We start from the raw sequence: 26,467 nt of genomic DNA, 5'->3' as shown, positions 1-26,467 counted from the left end.
TTGACGTAATTTTGACATTCTTGAAATGTAGAAACAGAGCCCTTTTGGGGTCCAGTCTGTGCAGTCTCTCCTCTTCTTTGCCCAAATGAGGGAGGATATAGAATGTTGGTAATATGTTTTTTTTGTGACAAATGGAAGTCAGAAACTACTTTTGGTAAGAAAGATGGTTTAACCTTAAGAACCACTTTGTCCTTGTAAAAAGTAGTAAATGGAGGTTTACATGAGAGCGTGTAGTTCACTAACCCTGTAGGCTGATGTTAAGGCCACAAGAAGGACAGTCTTTAAAGGCATGGTCCAGTAAAAAATGTTATTGTCCCTACGGGTCGGCCATGTTTTTTTAAGCCTAAGTGGCTCGATTTTAGAAAACTTTCCTATGGACCTTACCCAAGTTTTTGTCCATTAAACACATGCGAAAACAGGCACCAGGGATCCGCCATTTTGTGATAATCCTATCACTTGCCGCATCGCCCTGGCTGACCCACTTCTGCGGCACTAAATCAAATCCCCCGCCCCTGAGCCTGTCATCAGCAGACTCGTACCGCCCATTTCCCAACGCCAAAACACGTCTCATGTCAACAATCACTGCGCCTCAGCTAATGACGTGTTGCCATGGAAATGGCAGGACGCCTCTTTCCTCGATAAGTATAAACAGACCGTTTCCCAACACACAGCAGCAGATTTTCGATTCCATTCCTCTCTGTGTTACTTTGAGTATTCTGTGACTCGTTTCTGTGCTATGGTCAGCTACCTTGACCGCTTGTAGCCCTTGTGAACACCTGTACCATCTCAGTAAATTATTTTACTTTGTTTACCACACAATGGCTACAATAATGCCCTACATGTACGAGCCCGGGTATACCGAGGAGGAACTACTGGAAAGGGAAGCACGCAAAAACGATGGGGATTCGGACGGCAGTTGGGAGGAAGATTCAACAGATGAAGAGCCTGGGCCTAGTCGCATGGACGGCGTCTCCACCTGGTGCACATGCAATCGGTGCGAGCTAATGCCAACCGAGGACGAGAACTGCTGCTGCCGAGAAAACTCGGGATGCCTGGCCTACATTTCGGAAGGCGAGCCACGACCGCAATGCATCACTGAGCTGCCAGACTTCAGGGCAGCCTGCCTCACATGGGCCGTGTTGAGAATAATGATGGTGCTTATGCACGAACTTCGCGCAACTGTTCGTCCTCGTAATCCGAGTAACGAGTAAGTATACTCTGCTTGTCATGCCACTCCTATTTCATGATGTTCTACTATATCCAAAATTATATATTCATATCATAGTAACGCATGAAAGTCGTTCAATAGTGTGCATTGTCTAGATAGCATTTGTCCGTGCAGAATGCCATTAGTTACAAGAATTGTCATTGACAACAAATGTTTATTAAACTTATCTTGGTCATTTAAAAACAATTTCATTCCTTTTCACAGGTGGTACAGGCTGGTGGCCTATCATTCCTTTACATGGTGGCTCCACAGGAGGCTTGGACACCGCGTTTGAAGAGTGATATCCGCCTGTGCCGTTCGTGCCATAAGAACGTTCCCGAGTGACAGCGGTCAGTACAGGGGATTTTCTCTCGCTGTGCTGCAACCTGACCTGTATAATCTTTAAAGTCTTGTATTTTTGTGTCATGAAAATAAGATACAAAATAAAACACCACATATATTTTAACAACGGTTGTTTCGATTTTTTAACCCTTTAAATGCCAGCGACGAGCCGGCTCGTCGGTAAAAACCGCTCCAGGTTGCCACCGACGAGCCGGCTCGTCGGTGGCACTTAAGGGGTTAATGAGGGGGGAAATGTTGGCGGGTTTGGGCGGTGAATACCGCGATTTAAAAAAAAAGCCATTGGCACTGGGGGGGAACCTCAATGGCACTTAAGAGGTTAAATGAATCAAGTGTGTCTCCATTCAAAGATGGACGTCAGACATCTGTGCTCCGAATGGGTGAAGGTCTGGTCGCTGGGAAGCAGGGTGGTCACTATATAAGCTAACATAACATGTTCTCTATAATGCATGCACTAAATAACACTTGTTCAAAGTCTTTCAGTAGGTTATGTCTCTATAAAAGTCGCACATATATCTATACTAACAATTACCATTGGATTATACAGGCCTTAGGTTAAGGGTCTTGACTACTATAATAAACCGGTTGAAGTGTGGGTCTGGCTCACAAGAATCTCTGGTATATGGCATTTGTTATTGATAAGCAACGATATACTATGAAAGGCAGTTCGCACCCGTGGATGAGCGCTGGCATGTGGGGCTGTCTGGGGCGCGAACGGCTAAGGTGCCAAACTACATGTACACTTCAAAAGGTATCCCACACCCAGGGGCCATCGGTCACATTGCCTCCTCAGACCCTGTGTCTCCAGCCAGGCCTCCCCTTGAAGCAGGAAGCCCCCCTGCAATCCACATAAGTGTGTCTCCATTCAGCAGTCTTCCTGTGCCTTATCTGCACGCCCCAGGCCCATCCATCCCACCCCCTCTAACAAAGGCGGTTCGCACCCGGGGATGAGCACTGTCTTGGGGGGCTGTCACGGGTGCAAACGGCCAAGGTGCCAAACAGCATGTACACTTCAAAAGGTATCCCCAGGGGCCATCGGTCACATGGCCTCCTCAGACCCCCGTGTCTCCAGCCAGGCCTCCCCTTGAAGCAGGCCGCCCCCCTAAGACCACGACATACATACGTCATTCATTCACAAACACACCCCTGTTTCTAATACTTTATAAACCACTTGATATGTCTCACGAGAACATCTTTGTGCTTTGCAAGTCAACTCCTGAACGTGCTACCTGGCAACCACCGAGATCTACGCTAATCTGCTCGTCGTCGTGCTATCCGTGAACTTCTGTGACCGCTTAGAGCAAACCCATCAGTGTGCTACCTGTGGCCACCCACCTATTCTCCTGCAACATACTGCTCTGCTTGCTGAATCCAACTGTTTGTTGTTCAAGGTAAGGCCATGTATCCTAGTCATATTTCGCAGATTTTTAAATTTCTATCTATTTGCGAGTAGAGTACACAATAGTGCTATGTTCATTGGTCTCATTGCTATTGACTTGAGTTTCCATTGCTATGCTATCAATAGATCTATTTATTTTCATCTTTGTCTATTGTCATCGAATTGAATCCTTCGGGGGTCCAGTCTATAATGTAAGCATGTTTCCTTCTCGTGCAAGACAGAACATCCAAGGGACGAATCACATGTTCAGATTTCAGTCATCAATTATACATTTCTGCAATTTATGCAAATACTAAGCCGCACATAATGAACTGGTATAGTTCCTGCGACCAAAACAAACCTTGCATTGATCATTGTATGATTCATTTACTTTTGTATCAAATCTTTATTCATGAAGATTGTATAATAATGTTGATATTTACTTTTCAGATTTATCAACAATGCCTGCCTGTTCGATTAGCGGTTGCCCTTCGAAGGCCCATGCGAAATCTGAAGGCACTACAATGCATGTATTCCCGAAAACTTTATCGAATAAGAGAATGGGTCAGACATTGCGGATATCCACTGGATGAGCTGGAAAGTAGAGTCCAACAAGTCTTACAGGACAAGAGGGGTGATCGATACCGCATCTGCAGCCGGCAATTTTCCTTGGACATGTACACATCATCTTGGGTAACAAAGAATAAACGGCGAACGACACGGAAATTGCTAGCAAACGCTATTCCCACTATTTGTCCCCATTCCGCCACCGGTGAGTCAAGTGTCCGGATTTAGCTTTAGGCCTTGCAGTAGTGTGTAGGTAGCCAAATGGATTAATTGATATTGTAGGTGTTCTATCCCTTGTAATAATTTCGATATTGATATGAGTATAGCTTTTTGAATAATGACATTTATCAATATATTCTTTTTCGATTTCATAACCCACAAACAAAATGTATATATATGGGAACAGGGAACTGTGCTGTATTGAGCATTTTTCAAGTATTCTGTCGCCTTACATGGCAATTTTTAATATTGGCATTTCATTATCAATCATTAATTTACCTTTACAACTTCTTGACTATCCCTTGAATCTGAAGCAAGAACATTCTACATCTTTGACGTGGTCGCAGTTATCAACCACTTCTAGCGTGTATCAGGTAATCTTACTAGGCTAATCCACTACAGACTTGTTTTATGCATGTCAAGTAATAGTTTTATTTTATCGTGTAATTATTTTACCGAATGTTTGGTTAGTGCTTTCCAATTGATATACACCTTAGTTATCGTCCACTGGTGTTTGTTTTCAGTTATAATTAGTGTTATCCATACTAATGCAAGTACTGTCTTTCAGGGAGATGCTGAAGCGTCTGCCACATCTACAACATTTCTAGATGTTCTTCACCAGCAGGAGGTATGGATACTGATAGCTCCATCGAGCGTCATCATCAGAGCTGGAATTCTTGTCGTTTGATTGTTCTACACAATGTTTCATTCGTGGTTAGCCGTTGATATGTACCTGTGCTGTCGAACCCAGGTGTGTGTTATGTTTTCACTATTGTAATCCTCACTAATGCAAGTACTATGTTTCAGGCAGTTGATGGAACGTCAACCCCTGCACTTGATGCAGAGCCCGACATTCAAGTAATTCCAGGGGAAATGGAAGCGGGACCATGCGTATACGAATCGGCGCAACAGCTTTCGGAAGTGCGCACTACATTTGCAACATCCATAGATATTCTTCAACAGCACGAGGTATGAATACTGACAACTCCATCATGCGTGATCATATAACGTGATTCCATTTGCTATACTTTCTTCCCTATTAACGCAAGTGCTGTGTTTCAGGGAGACGACGGAGCTTCCACTACAATCACAACATCCCATGCAGATGTAAATAAATCGGAGAAATATCTCTATGAAATGTGATCATATTTAGATTTTCCTTGTTTCTTTTAGACAATGCATCATTTGTGGATCTCTTTATATGTACCTGTGCGTTCCACCCCAAGTGCGTGTTAAGTTTCCAATATTGAAAACCATACTAATGCAAGTACTGTGTTTCAGGGAGATGCTGATGCCTCCTCTCCAATACAACCATTCATGGCAGTCCATGCAGAGCCAGAGGTATGGATACTGACAGTTCCATCGAAATAGATCATCACAGGTCGAATACTTGTCGTTTGATTGTTGCACATAATGTTTAAATCGTGTTTGGCTATTGAGATGTACCTGTGTGTTCGTCCTCACATGTGCTTTATGCTAACAATATTTTGATACATAGTAATGAAAGTACTATGTTTCAGGGAGACAATGGAGCCTCATTCCGTGCTGTCTATGCGGATACAGAAAATATAGTCGTTGCAGCGCGAGAGGAAGGGAGGACATGCAGAAACTAATCGGAGCTACAGCGTGCAGATGTTGAAGGTTGAGTCAAAAAAGTTGCAAAGAAAAAAAAAAACAAAAAAAGGTTAGTTACAAACAGTTCATTACTTTAAAAAAAATGTTTGTGCTGGGGACTATTTTATGTTTTTTTCCAGTCAATTGTACTACACTTTATCTTGTGTTTAAACTGAACATCCCTTTTCCAATCTCTCCTCTAGTTACCCGTGGGTGTCAGAACTATACATACACAGACAGTGAAGCGAATGAGAGATGTTGCTTGCCAGACCATGTACACTATGGAGGAACTATTAATCGAGGCGAGGCATGTTCAGGCTCGAGATGCTCATGTCCAATGGCCAGAACATGAATTAACTGTGTTTGGAGAATACAGCAAAGTTGCATTGGACCATTGCTACAGTGCGACCGCACCACCACAAGAAGATGATAATGAATGTATTGAAGATAGCTCTGAAGTAGTTGCAGATCAATTCACACAATCTACACCCGCCAAAAAATTGTCACCCAAAAACATGTCGACATTGTTGTGTTCTCCCATCAATGTTGAAGTAGCAGATGTCGAAATGACAGAATGAACCAGCCGCAGCATCCATAGACACAGCAGAACTTGATAGCAGCGATATTACTTTCCAATGTGTTGAAATCTCTGCAACGTCACAGGCCGAAACAACGTTGACGCAGGATGACAGTCTAATGAAAGAGCAAATACATTGTATTCGACAGTTGTTTGATGGAAATTATAAGTATGCTGAAATGTGGGCAGTTAGAAGGAAATGTGTGGGAAGCCATTGATTAATGTAACTCGTAAAATAAAAAGGCAGTAACGTCAAAATAAATGCCACCTGTCGATTAAATCATAGGTTCTCATGGTCTGCACAAACGATGCTGGGGAAAATGCCAGCAGGCAATCTACTGTGTGCAGCTGCATCACTTTTTAGTGGCTTTCTTTCAGTTTGTGGGACTCCATTTCATTTCTAAATCGCTGTACTACATATACCAACGTGATTATCTGTTTCCAGCCATTAGTGATGCTTGGAAAATTGAACAATTGTCTCTAGCAAGTACATTCGAAGGGAAACGTTTCAGGCTAACCGGCGATGGACAGTGTGACAGCCCTGGATTTTCTGCCAAGTACTGCACCTACCACTTTCAGGACATGGATAGTAAGAAAATTGTGAGTTTGGTGGTCGTGCAGGTAACACAATGTACATCCTCAGTGGCCATGGAGAAACTAGGATTTATAAAATCAGTGGAATATCTACAATCAAGGGGAATGCACATCGACCTCCTAGCCACGGACAGACGCGTTTCAATTACCAAGACAATGAGAGCGCAGTTGCCGCTTATTAATCATCAATTTGACGTATGGCATCTTGCTAAATCAATCAGTAAGAAAATCTTGGCTGCAGGAAAACAAAAAAGGTTTTGAAAGTATTTTGCAGTGGTCCCAGTCTATCACCAACCATCTTTGGTGGAGCTCAAAAACTTGAAGGGTCAGTGGAAATACTACTTGAAAAATGGCGGTCACTGATGCACCACTGTACCAACGTTCACCGCTGGTCAGAAAACCTACATTTCCACCAATGTGAACATGACCCTTTGTCCCCAGAGGAGGCAAGGAAGAAGAAGTGGTTGATTCCATCTTTACCGACACACAAAGCCATTGAGAAGATTGTTTTCGACAAAACTCTATCAAGAGATTTGAGAGGACTGACAGAATTCTGTCACACAGGAGATTTGGAGGTGTTCCACAATATGTGCCTAAAGTACAAGCCAAAGCGCTTGCATTTTAGCTTTCGGGGCATGAAACATCGCACTCCAATAGCGGTCTTGGCCCATAACAGCAATGTCGGACGTGAACAATCTAGGACTATGGGTAAAGTAAGGATGCCTCGCTACACTAAGATGTTTTCAAAACAAAGTAAGCAATGGGTGATCAAACCAGTCTATGATGAAATGCAGTTCGACTTTGTGAAAGGCCTCATTGTTGCTGTGTTAGAGAAGCACAGATATGGAATTTTGGACGTTTCTGTGCAGAGCAGTGATCCATTGCCACCGAACATTGCAACTGTGCCATGTCCACCAGAAGCACAGCTGGTTGTGAAGTACAAATCCCGGTTTAAATAATTGCAATACGATTGTCTTTTTGTAAATAAATGTTATTGTACAGTGTACCTGTAACCCTAACCCCTACCTTCACCCTCATGGGTGGCGAACAAGCTGGGTGTCATCTTTGAATTCTCTCTATTCACCTCATATATGTGTAGGTATATATTTTTCTCATGTCTCATCTCATGTAAATGTAAATGCTGCGCACGGTTGCGCACGGTTAACGGAGTGGAGGCTTGCGTATTGCAAATAATAAAACAAACAATAAATCTCACTTTTAACTCAACTCCTGTGGTACTTTATACTTTCCCGGACCGTCTGCCAAAAATTAAATGTCTCCATAGTTATGATTCTTTGGGGCTTCAAAGCTCGCAGACAACGGGGACAAAATTGGGGGCCTTAGAACGAGCCAAGCGGGCCGTGGCATTTGGGAGAGAAGCCAGTTCGCATTTGCACATTGTGGCGCACTACATAGAGGGATTCTAAACTTCAAGTTCTCACAGATGCCTTTACTACGGGATGTTGCAAATAAAGAATGTGAAGGACATCGGCTTTGATTTTCAGCTTGCGCCCAGAAGAGGCCCACAAGTCGCACTGGAAGTATAAAGGGCTATTGTTTTTTGACCTTGAGACAGGGACCATGCCGAAAGAACTTCATTTGAAGGGGGTGCGCAATAACGTAAGACGATAAGGCAGAAAATTCAGAAACTAGACTGAGTTTCATTTTAGTTCAGTATACGAAAAATCGTTGTCAAGAGCACGGTCGGATTTACAGTCTGCATTACGCAGAGACACAATGGAAATTTCAAATATAATGTGAGTAAATCTTTAGACGCTTTTATACCGGAATGAAGAATTAATGAATGGATGCATGAATAAATGAATGAATGAAGAGCTAGGAAAAGCAAGGAAAATGTGTTCGTAGTGGGCACATGGGCATGCAGGTCCACAGGTCTCACCGATCTCGGTCCTTGGCCCAGCCACTTTTCCATGCACTGCCTACCTGCACTACGGGACTGTCTCTGTATCCTTCAGCCCCTTCTCCCGGCATTTACCTTGCACTTGCCACCAGCTGGCCCTATTATTTATCTTATATTCTGCTAACCATGTACAGCACTTTTACCCCCCTCGCCCCTTCCGCGATCTGAAAGACACCTGGCCTAGTAGGATCGTGGTCTGTCTGCCCTTGTTCCCCCCCGCCTCGTCACGCCTTGAAACACTTGTGTATAGGCGCGTTACAAATGCCATATCATATCATTCCACACGCATGTAGACTAACTGTCGTTTCTCATTGTGTGTTGGCCTCGATTTATTTCGTTACTTTTCACATTGATTTTAGAGCCGAACATACTCCATTGAACTATCCTTGCAAGCAAATAGTTTCTGATCGGCCGTAATAAATAAAATAATTTTTTTGTTTTCATAACAGATATTTGATTCCGTTCTGCTACTGTGATCGGTTTGAGACACTGGCAGACAGATTCTTCAATGGACACCTGCAGCTTCGTGTGAACAACTGGAGAACGTTAACCATATTATGGGACGATTGCCAAGGGCCCACATGCCCTTACGCTGTACTAGTGGCTAGAAGCAACATATCAACCTTTATGCTGGCCTAGTGCCTACTTGATGGAACAGCCTTGCGGTTCAACGTGCGACAAAAGTGCCTCTTTGAACGAAAACCAACACCCTGTGTACCATAAAGGAACAGCGTGTGACTCAATATAAACTTAGACGGATTTGCGGATACAGATAAAAGAAAATAAATGGCTTTTGGAGTTCATATGGCAATTGCTGAATATTCTCTAAACATTTAATGTCAAATAAATGTACTTTACCAAATGTACTGTGTTGCTGTTTGATTTTAAAGTACAGTTTCATATTCCGAATTGTGGCGCGCTGTGTTGTGAGATGGTCTGTGTTGGTTTCCGGGTTCTGTGTTGAGTCGCGTAGAAGACGACTGGGCGCGTTTGCTACGCAGCACAGTAACGTCACCGAGAGAGCCGGGGAATATGAATGTTTTGATAATGTCAGCCTCAGGGGCGGGGGAATTGATTTAGTGCCGCAGAAGCAGGTCAGCCAGGGCGATGCGGCAAGTGATCAGATTATCACAAAATGGCGGCTCCCTGGTGCCTGTTTTCGCGTGCGTTTAATGGACGAAAACTCGGGTAAGGTCCATAGGAAAGTTTTCTAAAATCGAGCCACTTAGGCTTAAAAAAAACATGGCCGACCCGTAGGGACAATAAAAAATGTTACTGGACCATGCCTTTAATGTTAGAAGCCTCAAGGGACAAGAGTGCAGAGGCTCAAAAGGTATACAAGTTAGAAAATTAACTACCAGATTTGAATCCCAAATTGGGACATGAAAGGGGACTGGAGGGTACACATTAGTGAGCCCTTTCAGGAATTGAATTATCAAAAATCTCTTCCGAAGAGCACTTGAAAATGGACAGCGCCGCTAGATATCCTTTGGGTGTTCCGATCTGGAGCCCCAGATTGGCTAGATGCAATAGGAAAGAAAGCACCATTGGGGTGCCACATTGAAAAGGGTCCACATCCTTATCTTTGCACCAGTTACTGAACTTCCAACAACACCAGTACAAGGATTTAGTTGCTGGCCTTCTGGCCGAAAGCAAAATCTCCATTACGTCATCCGGAAGATCCCAATCCTCGTATCTCAACCTCTCAGAAACCATGCATGAAGGTTGAGTGTTTTGACCTCTGGATGGCGAACCCGACCTTCTTGCGAGAGAAGATCCTCTCTTTGCAGAAGACGTATTGGAGGGCAGATGGAAATGTCTAGAAGGTCCGGGTACCACGTCCTCCTGGCCCAATCCGGGGCAATTAGGGTCATGGTTTTCCTGAACTTTCTCAACCTCCTGATTACTTGAGGAATCACGGGGACTGGAGGAAACGCGTACAGAAGTGGAAACTTCCAGTCCACCACAAACACGTCTCCTAGAGCTCCTCAAAGAGGAAATTCCCTTGAGCAGTACTGTTCGCACTTCCGGTTTACCGTGGAACAGATCCACTTGAGGGGTTCCCCAAAGGGTGAAGATCTCCAGAAGGACTTCCTGAGCTAGCTCCCGCTCGTGGGAGACTGCTCTACCTGCTCAGAGCGTCTGCCGCCGTGTTCTGCTCTCCGACTAGGTGAACTGCAGATAGAGAGATTCCTTCTCGTATTGCCCAGAACCAGAGCTGCATTGCCTCTTTGCACAGTGGTAGTGACCCTACGCCTCCTCTCTGGTTGAGATAGTACATGGCCACTGTGTTGTCCATCATTATCAGGACATTCTTTCCCTGTACAGAGGGCAGGAAGGCCTTCAGCGCTAGTCTGATTGCGCTCAGCTACTATAGGTTGAGGTGTAGTTTGGACTCCGATGGAGACCAAAGACCGCTGATTGTCAGATCGTTGGTATGGGCTCCCCACCCCATGAGTGAGGCGTCCGTTACTACTGTTATCTCCGGCCATGGTTGCCAAAAAGATTCTCCCTTGAGGATGTTGTTGTTGCAAGCCCACCATAGTAGATCCTGAGCAACTGCGCTCGGGACTTGAAGATCCGACATACTACCCGAGAACTGGGACCACTGAGTTCTGAGGGCCCATTGAAGGGATCTCATTCTCAATCTGGCCTCTGGCACCAGAAAAATGCAGGATGCCATGAGGCCGAGCAAACTCAGAAAATCAAAGGCCGGCAAATGCTGGGCATTCTGGAAACTTGTTACCATCTGCAGAATGTGGAGAGCTCTCACCTCGGGAGGCAAGGCTTTGCACGAGGAAGTATCCAAAACATGCCGATAAACTGGAGCTTTTGGGATGGTATCATGCGAGACTTCTTGAAAGTGAAGGAGATGTGCAGTTTGTGAAGGAAGTGACAGGTGATCGACAGATGTTCCTGAGCTTGTTCGGGAGAACGCGCTCTGATCAACCAATCGTCCAGGTAGGGGTAAACGTGAACCCCCCCCCCTCTCCCGAGACTCGCTGCCACAACCACCATCAGTTTGGTGAAAACCCTCGGGCGGAGGTCAACCCGAATGGCAGAACTCGAAACTGAAAGTGAGAACCGCCAACTGCGAACCTCAGGTACTTTGTGCTTGGGAAGGATTGGCACATGAAAGTAAGCATCCTAAAGGTCCAATGATACCAACAAGTCTTGGAGTTGGAGAGCCTGAAGGATCTGAGAAAGGGTTACCTTCTTGAACTTGTCCTTCCTGAGGAACTTGTTCAAGTTTCTTAAGTCCAAGATGGGTCTCAATCCTCCGTCTTTCTTTGGAATGAGAAAGTATGGGGAGTACCAACCCTTGTTCCTCTTCGCTACAGGTACCGGTTCTATTGCACCTTTCTCTAGCAGGGCTAAAATTTCCTGCAACAGGAGCGGATCTGGAATTTTGACAGTTGGTTCCCGTTGGATGGTCCTGAGGCCTTTTTAGGAAGGGAAGGCGGTAACCTCGAGCTACTGTCTCCAATGCCCAAGCATCTGAAGTAATGCCCTGCCATTCTTTCAGATGCTAAGAGATTCTGCCCCCCACCAGGGTTTTGTGTGATAAGGCCTCAGAGTGATTTGGAGGCGGCTGCAGGAGCGGCTGAGGGCAAAGATGCGGTTCCTGAGGTTGGCTTTGCAGTCTTTTCTTGTCCACCACGGGCGACATTTCTCTTGCCTCTTTGAAAGGTCCGTCCTCTTCCTCTACCAAAAGAGGAGTAGTACCGAAAAGAACGACCCCTCCAGGAAGATGAGCCCGAATAGGGTTTGAGGCTGTCGCATGGAGACGCTAAGAGATTTAGCTGCTGCTTTTGAGGTCTGTAGTTTTTCTAGGCTTTCATCAGCCTTACTACCAAACAGCCTCAAGCCATCAAAAGGCATGTTGAGAAGTCTGGCCTGCACATCTTGTGCGAACCCCGACTTCCTCAACCACGCAAATCTGCGTAGTACTATGCTTGCAGCCATGGATCTGCTGATAATATCAGCAGTCTCCAGCCCAGACTGGAGACATTCCCCCATTGCCTCCTTTCCATCTTTGACAATATTCAGGAAACCTTCCCTTTCCTTGCCTTCCGGAATATGTTCAGCCACCGCCAAAATGCAGTCCCACAGGGTATGGGTGAACCTGGCCAGGGTACAGGTGACAGTTGACTTTAGAGCCATGCTACCTGAAGTAAAAACTTCACGGGCCCAAGCATCCACCTTCTTATCCTCTCTATCCGGAGGGATAGATGGTTTTGCAGTCGGTCTTGAGGTAGTTGCAGCTTGAATAACCAGACTTTCTGTAGTGGGATGCCTGTTTAAATACTCAGGATCAGAACTAGAAGTTGTATACTTCGTAGGAAAATTACTGTTTACTGCAGAAATGTTGTCAGGAGCTTCCCAGTTCGTTTCTACCGTTCTCTGAAGAGCCCTATTGAAGGGGAGAACTGGATCATTCTGGGGCCCCGATCAAGTACGTCAGTCATATCATCCAATCAAAAAGTGGGTGAGGCTCTAGCCCAGCCCATGTATACCACCACTCTATTGCAAACTCTAGTTTTAGGTTTAGGTGACATATCAATTCCACTAGCAGAGTGAAGGGTGTCACACAGGTCTCTCATTTTCGACTCTGGATCGATTAATTCTTCTGGGACCTCTCTAGTACCATATTGTACTTCAAAAGGAGAAACCTCCTCTTCTTCAGAGACACTTTCTTCAAACATAGGGCCTGATCACGACTTTGCCGGTAACGGCGGCGGTATTACTGCCGGCAGTATTAGCCCCAACGCCGAACTCCCCGGCGAGAATAGCGCCGGATCACAAGTTTGGCGGTAATGTAATTCCCCATTCCTTATTGGGCTCAATGGGAAAAATGTGCGCTATTACCGCCGGCGGGAAATCCGCCGGCGGTAATAGCGCACATTTTCAGTGGATTTCCCCCCAGCTCAGAGCTGGGGCAAATCCGCCGAAGTCCTGATTTGGCAGACCCTTAAATCCGGCGGTAATAGCGCTACCGCCAGATTTAAGGGTTACCGCCAAAGTCGTGATGAGGCCCATAGACTTAAAGACGTCTGATTTTGGTAAAGGAGTAAATCTCCTGTCTTGTTCATAAGTTTTGGTCGAAGGAACCTTGGAGGACACTGATGAGGTCTTCGACAAAGGTGTCGAAGACGGTTTTGGCCAAGATGTGAAAGCCGATGGCGTCGACGAAGTTGCGGATGTTTTCAACGACGTCGGGGAAACACTAGATTCGAGGAATCTTCAACGACTTGGTGTCAGCTTGAGTTTTACGAGTTTCACCCATACTACTGGGTTTTACCACAGTAGTTCCTGACTTCCCTGTGTCATCCGATGGAGCGACCGGAGGGTGGCTCTTATGAGGCTTCTTTGAGGGGGTCGAAGCCACATTCTCAAAGACCTCCATCATCTTCCTTCTAAAATCTTCCCATTTTCTTGGGGAATCCGACTTAGTCGGGCATCGTACCAATTCGGTAGATGTATCGGATGATGAAGAGGGAGATCCATGTCTCCTTTTAACACTTTTTGAAGATGAAGAGCGCCTCGATCTACTATGAGATCGGGATCTCTTAGAGTGTCTGTGACGATCCGATTCTTTCGAATCGCTCGATTTTTTATGTCTTTTAGACGAGGCCTTAGAAGCTTCCCGCCCCAACGCCAGTTTTCCTTTCCTCTCACAAAGGGCCTTCTCTGTCAACGACTGACAGGAGCCACAGTTCCAGTTCGATGGTCTGAACATAGGCACCAGAGACAAATGAGGTGAGGAGCTGTGATCGAAATCTTCGATTGGCAGTCGATACATTTTTTTAACCCCGTCTTGGGAATAGACGGGTAGATGAAGGCAACATTTTCAGAAGAAAATTTTGAAGTGTGCTGTTCTTGAGAGCGAAGCAATCGGAAAAACGGAACTGAAGCCAACGGGTGCAGCACAAGCTACTTATACTGATGGTGACGTTGACACGGTACGGAGCCCGTCGAGGGACATCGACGCCATGACCTCGTGCACAGCGCCCTCTGGCAAGAAATTATTTTGCCGAAGCAGCAAAGCTGGCAGGATACGATTATCAAAAGATGAGGAATACATGGGAGGACACAATCCATTCGAAATACCGTTTTAAAGTGAAACTTTTTCCTTTACCAAGGATTCCCAGACTGATCACTAGGAATATTCATCAGCATGTGAATCCATGCCGGACCCCATGCTGGAGAATACAAAGGAATAATTGCATACCAAGCAAGACCAAGTACGATAGTTAACCAGGTTTGCTAAAGCCAAGAGAAATAACGAATACCAAAGGGGTCTGGGAGCCAAGAGAAAAACCAATCGAAAGGGGTCTGGAACCCAAAAAAAACGAATACCTGGCAGGATAGTGAACCGGGTATTACAAATATGAGAAGAAGTAAGAAGGGTCAGGGACCCACATACAATAGCAAACAGCCTCCAAAATCATTGTCATAGTCACAGTACCTGGCAGGGTAGTGATCCAGGTGGGCTGTGAACAAGGTTAACATTATGAAAAGGTCAGGAGAAGGGAACCATTCTCTTGGCACTGAGGCACTTGAGAAAAGCCAGGAGAAGAAAGGACACTTATCCTGGCATTGGAAAAACCACTCGGAAATCTGAGAAAGGTCAGAGGGAGAGAGTCATCCCACTTACATCGTGAGGATACAAGACTTGTGTTCTACGTGCCCTACTGGAACCCCAATCCAAGGAACTTTGAGACTTTTCATTTGTATCCTTTGAGAAGAACATTGAAGTTGCATCACCCAGAGGTGAACTTTGGGCTGTCATCCAGAAGAAGAGGAGAGACATTCTTCTGGACCAAGAAGAACACCCGTTTTCCTTAGTTCAGTTTCTAGCGTAAGGGTTGGAAAAAGATTTTGGATACAGGACGGTAGACCCTTTGCTTTAGAGTGAGATCCTAACAGATTCCTTAACATTTAGTTGAGTTGGAGAAACCTCTCTTAGAACTAGGGTCAGAAAGGGTTTTCTCTCATTTTCTCACTAATACAAGTCTATAGCCAAACGCATGCCACCTGTGTGTCAATCTCCTACTTCTACACCCTTAAAATAGTCTATTCAAGTCTTGCTCTTAGACTGTTTAATCTGTTTGTTGCCTTACAAAAACGCATGTAGCCATTGTTGAAGTGTTATTCTGCACTCATACTACAGGTTCCATGAGGCTTTGCCGGCACATTAGCAAGGCAGCTGGTCAGTGCTGGTGAGTGTCTGGGATGTGCACAGACTACTCTCACATCGTTTGTCCAGTTGACCAGGTATCCTATGATTACGCTTTATTTTTCGCAATTTCGCTGGTATTTGATATTATGTCTAGTATTGTGTGGCAATCCTTTGTCTCACTAGTAGGAGTCAGGACATGTGAAGCCACAATCCTTGCACGTTATCTTGAAATGGATTTTGGTAGTAATCCAACAGGCATACGAAGGCCCCCAAACAATATGGATATGGGTCCATCCAATGTTACTTGTCCTACTACTTTCCAACAGGCTCTTAGCCTATCAGTATGAGCACTCATAGCATCACCTCTTCAGCTGATCTGTATTTCCCTACTTAAGCCATTACGGGCCTAGGTGACACTGTAGCTGAAGGCATAGAGACCGGTATTGCTGATACTGCTGCCGCTAATGGAAAAGCAAATATTAACTTGCTCTCTGTTGAGGAGGATCTCACTATCGAGCCTGTAACTACTGCCACTGTCCGGCTTTTGCTTCTCCTGAAAATAGCACCCCTTATTTTATAGAGATTATTGTTTTCATCACTTTTGCAGACAATGCTAAATCTTTTCTAGGTCAGGCTGATGTGATGCCAAACCAAATTTCAAACATTCAATTGGTGGAGTCCCCTTTGGACGCTGCTACAGTTGGCGACTGTACATTTGCCCCGGTTAATACCTCCACAAACAAAAGATTTTAAACTTAAAGCCACTCTTAAATACTACATCACTTGTTCAACATGCTGTAGAACTATCAGACCTAATTAATGAAACTAATTTGGACATTTTGGCCTTTATCGAGACATGGCTCAATGATACTGCTGCCCATGCAGCTGCTCTTGCCACCCCTGCAGGATAAAACAGAATTAGATTAGATCAGACATCGTCCCATGGAAGGGGTATTGTTCTTATACAGAGACTCTAAAAATTCACTCCTCTAAGCTGTTAGTTATTGACGGCTGTGGGGCACTACCAGCTAAACTTAATATTGACCATAACACTTTGATCAGCGTTATTCTTTACAGACCTCCTTTAACACCACCAAATTTTAAACAACAATTGCTGGACTTCATTTCTGATAATATGAAACCCAATACACATTTTCTTCCATTAGGTGATTCCAATTTCTGGCTATACAGCCAAGCTGACTTTCATGCAGTATCATTATTGAATACTCTTGAAGCTATTGGTTTCCAACAATATGTTACATCTGCAACACATGCGGATGGAAATATTTTTGTCTGGACACTCGCGCATAATCTGAACATTGATGTAACATCTATTAAACCATGCCTACGGTCGGACCATCAAATGGTCTCTTGAAATGCTGCTACCTATGGCAGTGAAGCGAGCTGATGCCAATCCTAGAATTTGGAAAAGAAGTGAGGAATTTTCAAAAGCTCACACCTTCGCCCATTGCTCCTTTAGTTATTCCCGGTCTTTCGAAGTTGCACACAATTGTGCATTATAATAACATTGTGGAGGGTTTCCAATAGGTCATGCATTGGGCCATTGACTTCCTCGCCCCCAGGCGATCTAAATCCATCAAAACCGAAACCAGCAAAACACGTGGTTTAACGATGTTGTTATCAAACATAGAAAACATAAAAGGCGCTCAGAAATAGCATGGCGTAAAAGTCCCTGCACTGAGACTTTACTTTTGTACAGGAACTCCGAAAGGGACTACAAACAGGCTTTTCTCAATGCTAAGCAGACTGCTTATAACAATAGAATATCAAATTTCATACAAGTAAGTATGACGACCAACTCCCGGGCATTAAACCATAACAAAACGTAGTTACTCCATGTTGGATCAGGTCCTCAGTTGAGTAAAACGGACCCACGATATATCAATTCGTAATTGCTAGGTGTGAAATTAAGGTTGCGCCATGTGTAAAAACGTTGGGAGTATTTTGATTGCCAACTGCTCTTCACAAACCAGGTCTCCCACCTTTGCTCTTCCTGTGTATACATCAATAAATGTTTGCAGCAGATCTGCCCGTACCTCACCCGGGAGACCAGAGCATTGCTGGCCACAGTCTTGATTCATTCAAGGCTTGACTATTGCAATATCTTGTTGGCCGGCTCTTCTAAAAGTAACCTAAATAAACAGCACATTTTGCAGAACAGGGCCATTCATGGATTAGGTAAAGCTGAGCATGTTACCCGATTCCGGCGCTTCCAACACTGACTCCCTGTCAAACACTGGATTCAGCACAATGTTTTGTTACTGGCACAGATGAACAAGTTACTTACCAACTGGTAACGTTCTTTCAATTGGATGTTCCTCCAACGTATTCCTCATCTTAGATGTATTCCATCCAGCTTTGCTGCTCTTCGGAAATTTTTTCGGCAGAGGGCGCCGTGCATTGATGTCGTTGAGTCGATGGTCCCTCGAAGGCCTCCGTCCAGGATGACGTCATCGGGTGTATAAGTAGCACGCGTGGCGCCCGTTGGGCTCCGTTCTGTTTTCCCCCCTTTTTTTGCCGGTGAACTTGTACTGTTTAGATTGTGCCGGCAGACAGGTATCAGCCTTGCGAGATTTGAGATGGCAATAACCTGGAAAAATCTACAGAGGGGTAGGTTGGGAGGGCAATGAGGAATAGGTTGGAGGAACATCCAATCGAAAGAACGTTACCAGTTGGTAAGTAACTTGTTCTTCGAGTGGATTGTGTCCTCCAACATATTCCTCATCTTAGATAGACTCCCAAAGCAGTATTTTGTTACTTTCTCTGGAGGAGGGGTCAGATTTTTTTTTTTTTTATCAATGCCTTTAGATGTTTAGATGGCGGAATAAAGCACTGCTTTTCCAAAAGTCAGTTCCCTAGACTGGGAAGCATCCAGGCTATAGAATTTTGAGAAGGTGTGAAGTGAAGACCAAGTTGCTGCTTCGCAAATTGACCTTATTGGGACACCTCGTTGAAGGGCTGTGGAAGAGGCGATGCCTCTGGTGGAATGAGCCCTCAACCCTTCTGGTGGGTCTTTTTGTGCTAGTCTGTAGCATTCTGAAATGCAAAGTACAATCCAGCGTGAAATTGTCTGTTTTGTTACCGATTGACCCAGTTTCCTTCCTGTGTAGCCTATAAACAATTGGTTGTCCACTCTAAGCCTAGAAAGTCTAGAGATGTAAAAGCTTAAAGCTCTTTTTGGATCCAGTCTGTGTAATCTTTCTTCCTCCTTAGAAGGATAGGGTGGAGGATAGAATGAGGGTAAAACTATTTTCAGACTTAAATGAAAATCAGATATTACTTTTGCTAAAAATGATGGTTTAACCCTCAATACAACCCTGTCCTTTTGGAACACAGTATAGGGTGGCCCAGAAGACAGTGCCTGCAATTCGCTCACTTTTCTTGCCGATGTTAGAGCAACTAAAAAGGCCATTTTCCATGTTAGTAATCTTAATGGACACGTGTGCATAGGCTCAAATGGGGCACACATTAAGAGTTTTAGGACTAAATTTAGATCCCAAATCGGTACTTTAAATGGGTGAGGAGGAAACACAGTGAGACCTTTTAAGAATAGTGTTATCAAAGGAATTTTAAAGTAGGAGCATTCTTCCGATGAGCGCTTGAAAATGGAAAGCGCTGCAAGGTAACCTTTTATTGTTCCGATATTCAGACCTCTATGTGCTAGGGTCAGGAGGAAAGCTAGTAATTCCGGAATAGAACATAGAAAAGGATCGACATTCTTTTCCCTGCACCAGTTGCAAAACTTTTTCCAACGGCAACGGTATAGAGACTTTGTTGCTGACCTTCTTGCCGAAAGCAACACCTCCATAACATCATGTGGAAGATTTCAATCCCTGTATCTCAGCCTTTCAGATACCAAGCATGAAGGTTGAGTGTTTTGACCTCTGGGTGGAGAACCTGACCTTCCATTTGAGAGAGAAGGTTCTCTCTCCGAGGAAGACATACTGGAGGACAGATTGACATATCTAGAAGGTCCGGATACCACGTTCTCCTGGCCCAGTCTGGGGCAATTAGGATCATGCGGTTCCCGAAGCATCTCAGCCTCCTGATGACCTGAGGAATGACGAGAATCGGAAGGAACGCGTACAACAGTGGGACATTCCAATTCACCACGAACGCGTCCCCCAGGGCTCCTCTCGGGGGAAATTCACTTGAGCAATACCTTTCGCATTTTCGGTTGGTACTGGTTGCAAATAGGTCTACCTGAGGGGTTCCCCCAAAGGGCAAAGATCTCTTGAATGACTTTCTGAGCCAGTTCCCATTCGTGGGACACCGTGCTCTGCCTTCTCAGAGCATCTGCCGTCATATTCTCTTCCCTGGCTAGATGAATTGCCGTTAGAGATTCCCTCCCTAATCGCCCAATACCAGAGCTGCATTGCCTCTCTGCACAGGGGTAGTGACCCCACACCTCCTTTTGTTTAGGTAGTGCATGGCCACTGTGTTGTCCGTCGATTACCAGGACATTCTTTCGCCTGACAGATGGCAGGAAGGCCTTCAGCACTAGTCTGATTGCCCTCAGCTCTAAAAGGTTGATATGTAGTTTGGACTATGATGGAGACCAACGACCGTTGATTGTCAAATCGTTGTCATGAGCTCCCCACCCCAGGAGTGAGGCGTCCGTCACTACTGTGATCACCGGCCATGGTTGCCAAAAAGGTTCTCCTTTTAGGATGTTCTCTGTACAGGTGCACCATAGAAGGTCTTGTCTGACCTTGTTCGGAATCTGAAGAAGATCCGTCATTTGACCCGAGAACTGGGACCACTGAGTCTTTAGGGCCCATTGAAGGGATCTCATCCTCAAGCGTGCCTCTGGCACCAGAAAGATGCAGGATGCCATGAGGCCGAGCAACCTTAAAAAAGTCGTAAGCCTGGAGATTTTGGGCATTTTGGAATTTGGAAACCATCTGAAGAATGTCTTGAGCCCTCGTCTTGGGAGGCGAGCTCTTTCCCAAGGATGTGTGTAGTACAGCTCTAATGTACTGAAGCTGTTGGGAAGGTGTCATTTGCGACTTCTTGAAATTGAGGGAGAAGCTCAGTTTGTGGAGGAAGTGGCAGGTGACTTTCAGATGATCCAGTGCTTGCTCGGCAGAGCGCACTCTGATCAACCAATCGTCCAGGTAGGGGTAGACATGAATTCCCCCTCTCCTGAGGTGCGCTGCCACAACTACCATTAACTTGTTGAAGACTGTCGGGGCGGAGGTCAACCCGAATGGCAGGACTCGAAACTGATAGTGCGAGTCGCCAACTACGAACCTCAGGTATTTTCTGTGCTTGAGATGAATCGACACATGAAAATAAGCATCCTGGAGGTCCAATGACACCAACCAGTCCTGGAGTTGAAGGGCCTGAAGGATCTGAGAAAGGGTAACCATCTTGAACTTGTCCTTCCTGAGGAACTTGTTCAAGTTTCTTAAGTCCAAGATGGGTCTCAGTCCTCCGTCCTTTTTGGGGATCAAAAAATATGGGGGGTACCATCCCTTGTTCCTCTCCGCTGCAGGTACTGGTTCTATAGCACCTTTCTCCAGCAGGGTTAGAACTTCCTGCTGTAGGAGCGGGTTTGAAGTCTTCAACGGGTGTCTCCCTGGTGGATTGCTTGGAGGTTGCTTTAGAAAGGGAAGGCAGTAGCCTTGGGCTATTATTTCTAGAGCCCAAACATCAGAAGTAATGGCTCGTCATTCTTGCAGATGCTGCGACAGCCTGCCTCGTACAGGTGTTTTGTGGTGCAAGTCCTCAAAGTGGTTTTGTGGCAGATGTTGCAGCTGCTGATGGCAAAGAGGCTGCAGCAGCACGTTTTCCTCGTCCACCATGAGTGGCCTTTCTTTGGCCCCTTTGACTGGCCATTCCTCTCGTCTTTCCATATGAGGTGTAATAACGATAGGATCGTCCCCTCCATGATTGCCCTTGCGCACGAAAAGGCTGAGGTTGCCTAATAGCAGCTCCTAAAGATTTGGCCACTGCTTTTGAGGTCTGCAACTTCTCAAGGCTCTCGTCAGCCTTGTTGCCAAAAAGGTGAGACCCGTCAAAAGACATGTTCAGAAGACGATTCTGTACGTCCGGTGCAAAACCCGACTTCCGTAACCACGCAAACCTGCGCATTACCGTGCTAGTGCCCATGGACCTGCTTACACTATCCACAGTGTCCAATCCAGATTGAAGGGATTCCTGCATGGCCTCCTTTCCATCTCTAACGATGGCTAGGAAACCTTCCCTTTCTGGTATGTGCTCCGCCGCCATTGCGATGCACTCCCACAGAGTGTACGAAAATCTTGCCAAGGCACATGTGGAGTTGGCAGATTTTAATGCCATGCTCCCGGCTGAAAATACCTTCCGTGCCCAACCAGACACACGCTTATCGTCCCTGTCTGGAGGGATAGACGGGTACGCAAGTTTGTTGGAAGCTATGGCTGCCTGTATGGCGAGACTCTCGGGAGTTGGATGTTTTGACAGATAGCCGGGGTCGCTACTGGCTGGGCGGTATTTTGATGCGAGGGACTTATTTACCGGAGGAATAGAATCCGGAATTTCCCAATTCTTGGCCACCCTGTTTTGTAAGGCTACATGAAAAGGTAGTACTGGGTCTTCAGTGGGACCATGGTCCAATATGTCTGTTAAATCGTCTTGGACGAATTGGGCTGGTGGTCTACCCCATCCCAAGTAATCTACCACCTTGGTCATTAACTGACGGTAAGATGGACTGGCATGCTCTCCTGGATCTGGTCTACCAAAGTCATTCTCAGGAGACGTGTCAATGCCACTTGCATTATGTAAAGACTCCACCAAATCCCTCATTCTTTCCTCTGAGATCAAGCATCCTGGGACATTTGGGGTGCCATAATCCAATCCAAAAGGTACATTTTCCTCCTCGGATCTCTCCTGTTCCTCAAGAATTGAGGTCAAGGATTTGAAAAACTCCTTCCTAGGGAGATGCTTGAAAACCTTCTGGGAGAGGAGGAGGAAGAGGTGTAGTACCAGGCTCTGGAGAAATTACATGTTTTGTAACTTTCTCCTTCTCTATTTCTGGCTGCCCTGGCTTGGTTGGAGCCCTTGGCGCCGAGGGTTTCGGCGTCGACGTCGATAAAGGCGTTGATGGCGTCAATGACATAGTGGTCGCCGACAGGGTCTGCTTCGAGGGCGTCAAGGCAGACTTCGACGATTTTCCCTTGAGCTGTGACAGGTCTCGGACGGCGTCGGTGACCTCGAGCAGTCGACTCAACTCAAGCGTTTTTCGCTCGGCGTCCTGGAAGGTTCCCTATCCTTCCTTTTACGATCACCTGGGCTCGAGGGCGCGCGAGTGTCGGAACGATGACACTCCCGGCCGGCTTCCGAAGAAGGCGCGGACCGAGGCTTCGCCTTCTCAAACACCTCCATCATTTTGACCCTGAATGCTTCCCACTCTTCGGAAGACTAATGTTTCGTGGGGCATTTCATTTCTTTGGAGACTCGTCTGACGAGGTGGAGGGAGACCTGTGGCGTCGTTGCTTCGATTTTTTTGACGAAGACGACGAGTGATGAGAATCGGTTCGGAATCTAGAGCGATGCCTTTCGCGTCTAGGAGAATTCTCCTCATGGGGTCTCGACTCGATGCTAGAGGCTTTTCGATCCTTCAGACCTACCTGTAGCTTTCCTCTCCTTTCTCGCAAGGCCTTCCCCGTCATCGCCTGACACTTCGAACAGGCCTACATGTCGTGGCCTTCTCCGAGGCACCACAAACACTCGCGGCGCGCGTCCGTGATCGACTTTTGAGCCGCACGACTTGCATTTCTTAAAACCCGATCTCGGAGTTGGTGTTGATGACGAGGACATATTTCTTCACATATATATATATATATATATATATACATACATACATACACACACACACACTTCACAGAACTCGAGGCGCGCCGAATGTCTGAAGCAACGTAACTGCGGAAAAACGGAACAGAGGCCAACGGCCAACACGCATGCTACTTATACACCCGATGAGGCCACCCTCGACGGAGGCCCTCAAGGGACCATCGACTCGATGACAACGACGCACGGCGCCCTCTGCCGAATAAATTTCCGAAGAGCAGCAAAGCTGGATGGAATACATCTAAAATGAGGAATACGTTGGAGGACACAATCCACTCGAAGTGTATTCTTGGTGTCGCTCCTCGGTACCTCATTGACCGTTTGCAAGTGAACCCAGGTCTGAGAACCCTTGGATCTAATAATAGTACACTGCTATGCCAGCCTCATTTTAAACTTACCAAATACGGCGGCACTGGCTTTGACATCTGGGTGCCAAGAGCATGGAATGAGCTGCCACCTGCGCTTCCCAATCTTACTTTCCCTGTTACATTTTAAAAAGACTTGAAAACGTACCTCTTCAACAAAGGAATTGATTCATTTTCTTCTGAAAGCTTCCATTGACTTTTCGGCTTCATATGCGTTTTGTCTGTCTGGGCGCCCTGAGACCTATGGGTGGGTGGCGCCGTATATAATTAAAATAAATACATTCTACTAGGTTTCTCCCATCTGATTATACAATGAACACAAGTTACGGGGAAACACATTTTAAACACTTTATAGCCCTGGCAGCAATAGATCATAACTGGCACTGCACCTTGATTTTGGTCAAACACTTTAATTGACTTAAGTTTTCCATCCTCCTTCATTGAAAAAAGTAGACATTGCAAGCTACATGCTGGATTTATCGCTTTGTTATAAAAGAAATAGAATAAAAACAAGATTACTTGTAATCTGATCTTCAATTATATAACAGATGTTCTAAATAAGTAAGCCACTTTTAGGCAGACTACGAAGTAATCTCATTCAGCACCTTGGTTCAGAATAACGAAATAAAAGGAAACCGACTAACTGAAGCAATGAATCTAAAAAGGACCCAGATGTCAAAGGCCACAGGACAAAACATCTCGTCAACATTGAAAGATTAGGAGGTAAAACATTTGCTGTGCCTAGTGCCCAACCACCCAGTCAAGACAACAAATGAGGCAAAAACATGTTGCTTTTCTAGTAAGTAATTAAGTGTCCTTACAGTTGGTGGTGGGCTCAAGCTAGATTTGTATTTGAAAAACTATGGTTTGGAGGGTTGCCTAGATAAAAGTCAGCAACTGTGACAGATTAAAAACCTTCTTTCTATCAATTCACAGACCATACCCCGCTCTAGCTGGTAAAATAGCATCCATCTTTGTTCAACCTGTTAGTAAAGGCTCATCTCAACCAGAGCTTCAGGCACGGCTTGATTCCGTTAATCTGGTAAGAACACAATATTAACCCACTATCAAAGAAACCAGCATTGGATCCATTAGTAGTGGGTAATTTCAGACCAATACCAAATCGCCCTATGACAAATTCATGGGACTTGGGTAATGTCAGGATTGCTGAAAACATTTCTAAACTTCAACGCTTCTCTCTCCCATTCAGAAGGCTTTATGCTGCAGACATTGAAATTAAACTGTCTGACCGGGGTTTTGTTACAATACTCTGTGAATGGTGAGGTAAGTTCAACTTGGTCATGTCAGATCTGCTGATGCAGTCAGCACCCTAGACCAGCATAGCCTTCATCGACTCAGCTCTGTGGCCAGGGCAGGCACGGACAGTCTGATCGTTTCAAGGTTTCTTACAAGGGAGAATTCAATGTCAAATTGATATCCTTTCAAACCTGAAAGGTTGTAAAAATGAATGCGATAGAGGATGTGATAAAGTTGTAGACTATAGATGCAAAAAAGGAGGGCTAGAAACTCACAATTGGAGTAATTTATTGTGGGAGGATTTGTTGAAAATAGGTGGTAGGTTTGCTTTTCTTGGTTTGTTAAATTATCAAAAGGCAACTGTACTTAATAATATGTATGTCTGCTTGTGACTCGAGTCAGTATATGATGCATCACTAGATAGGAGGATGTCTTACCCCTTAAAATAGTAAGCAAGGCATTGGTGATGGTTAGAGGTTGGTATACAAAATCGACTAGGAAAGGCGCTTTGTCGGTTATGAGAGTTTAGAAGTACTTAGTTTGAGTTTCCCCAAAAGACCATATTTTGTGTTAGTTGTGGATCAATGATATTTTGTTGTGCTTGATTACCCAAGACTGCAGTATTGTTAAAGGACAAATGAGTTTCACCAAAATAAAGGTTTTGTGTGACCCATTATACAATTACGTTTTAGCGAAAGGTGAAATCCTTAATGGTGTGCTTTCGGTTTGGCAAGAGGGAGTTTAGCCAGATTAAGCTCATTACACAAATTTCAAGTTTTCACTGCGCTGTCTTCTACTCCTACTGTCCCCTCACTCTGCCCTAACAAACTCCTGGCTGGGGAAAAGATTTTTGCAGAAAATAATTTTCTGTTTAGCTAAATCCCATAGGAATTTCTTTTTTTGTTAAGTAATCCGATTTGAATTAAATTATTCTCTTTTACGAATTGTCATTTATTTTGTCAAACCAAAACATTATGTAGAAACAGTATCTCCGTATTCAATTATTCAATACATCTTTGATGGCTCAATGTTTTGCCTACATTTTGAAATCTTACCTCGGTAAAATCGGAAACAAAAAAGGAGGTTGTACCATCATATTCTGCAAAATGTTTCGGGAAGAGCTTAATCCACGTGTCATCTCCATAGAAGATTATTCTTTTGCCTGCACTTTTTGCTTGCCATAATAAATTGTCTTCCAATAATGCAGGGGAATTCAGGTTCATTATGATATCAACGAAGCCTGGTATGCTCCCAGTCATCAAAGCCTTTCAGAGAATTAACATGCGTAAAGAATACAAAAGCAACAGTTAGGGATATGTGCAATTAAAACGCATTTCAAAAGGCTGCAACTTCAACCATTTTTTTTAAAAG

General features: G+C 45.0%; 1 protein-coding gene across 1 annotated transcript in view; it reads right to left on the bottom strand.

The window, feature by feature from the left end:
* PIGG (phosphatidylinositol glycan anchor biosynthesis class G (EMM blood group)) overlaps nt 1-26,467 on the bottom strand; it is a 1,567,692-nt gene that overhangs the window by 1,222,905 nt on the left and 318,320 nt on the right. The window contains exon 3 of the mRNA XM_069626359.1: nt 26,152-26,361. Within this exon, the coding sequence (XP_069482460.1) occupies nt 26,152-26,361 (210 nt within the window). The remainder of the gene's footprint in view (nt 1-26,151; nt 26,362-26,467) is intronic.

The sequence above is a fragment of the Ambystoma mexicanum genome, chromosome 6p, assembly GCF_040938575.1.
Source record: "Ambystoma mexicanum isolate Mex_15411 chromosome 6p, UKY_AmexF1_1, whole genome shotgun sequence".
Lineage (NCBI taxonomy): Eukaryota > Metazoa > Chordata > Amphibia > Caudata > Ambystomatidae > Ambystoma > Ambystoma mexicanum.
This window is presented reverse-complemented; position numbering and strand designations above follow the sequence as displayed.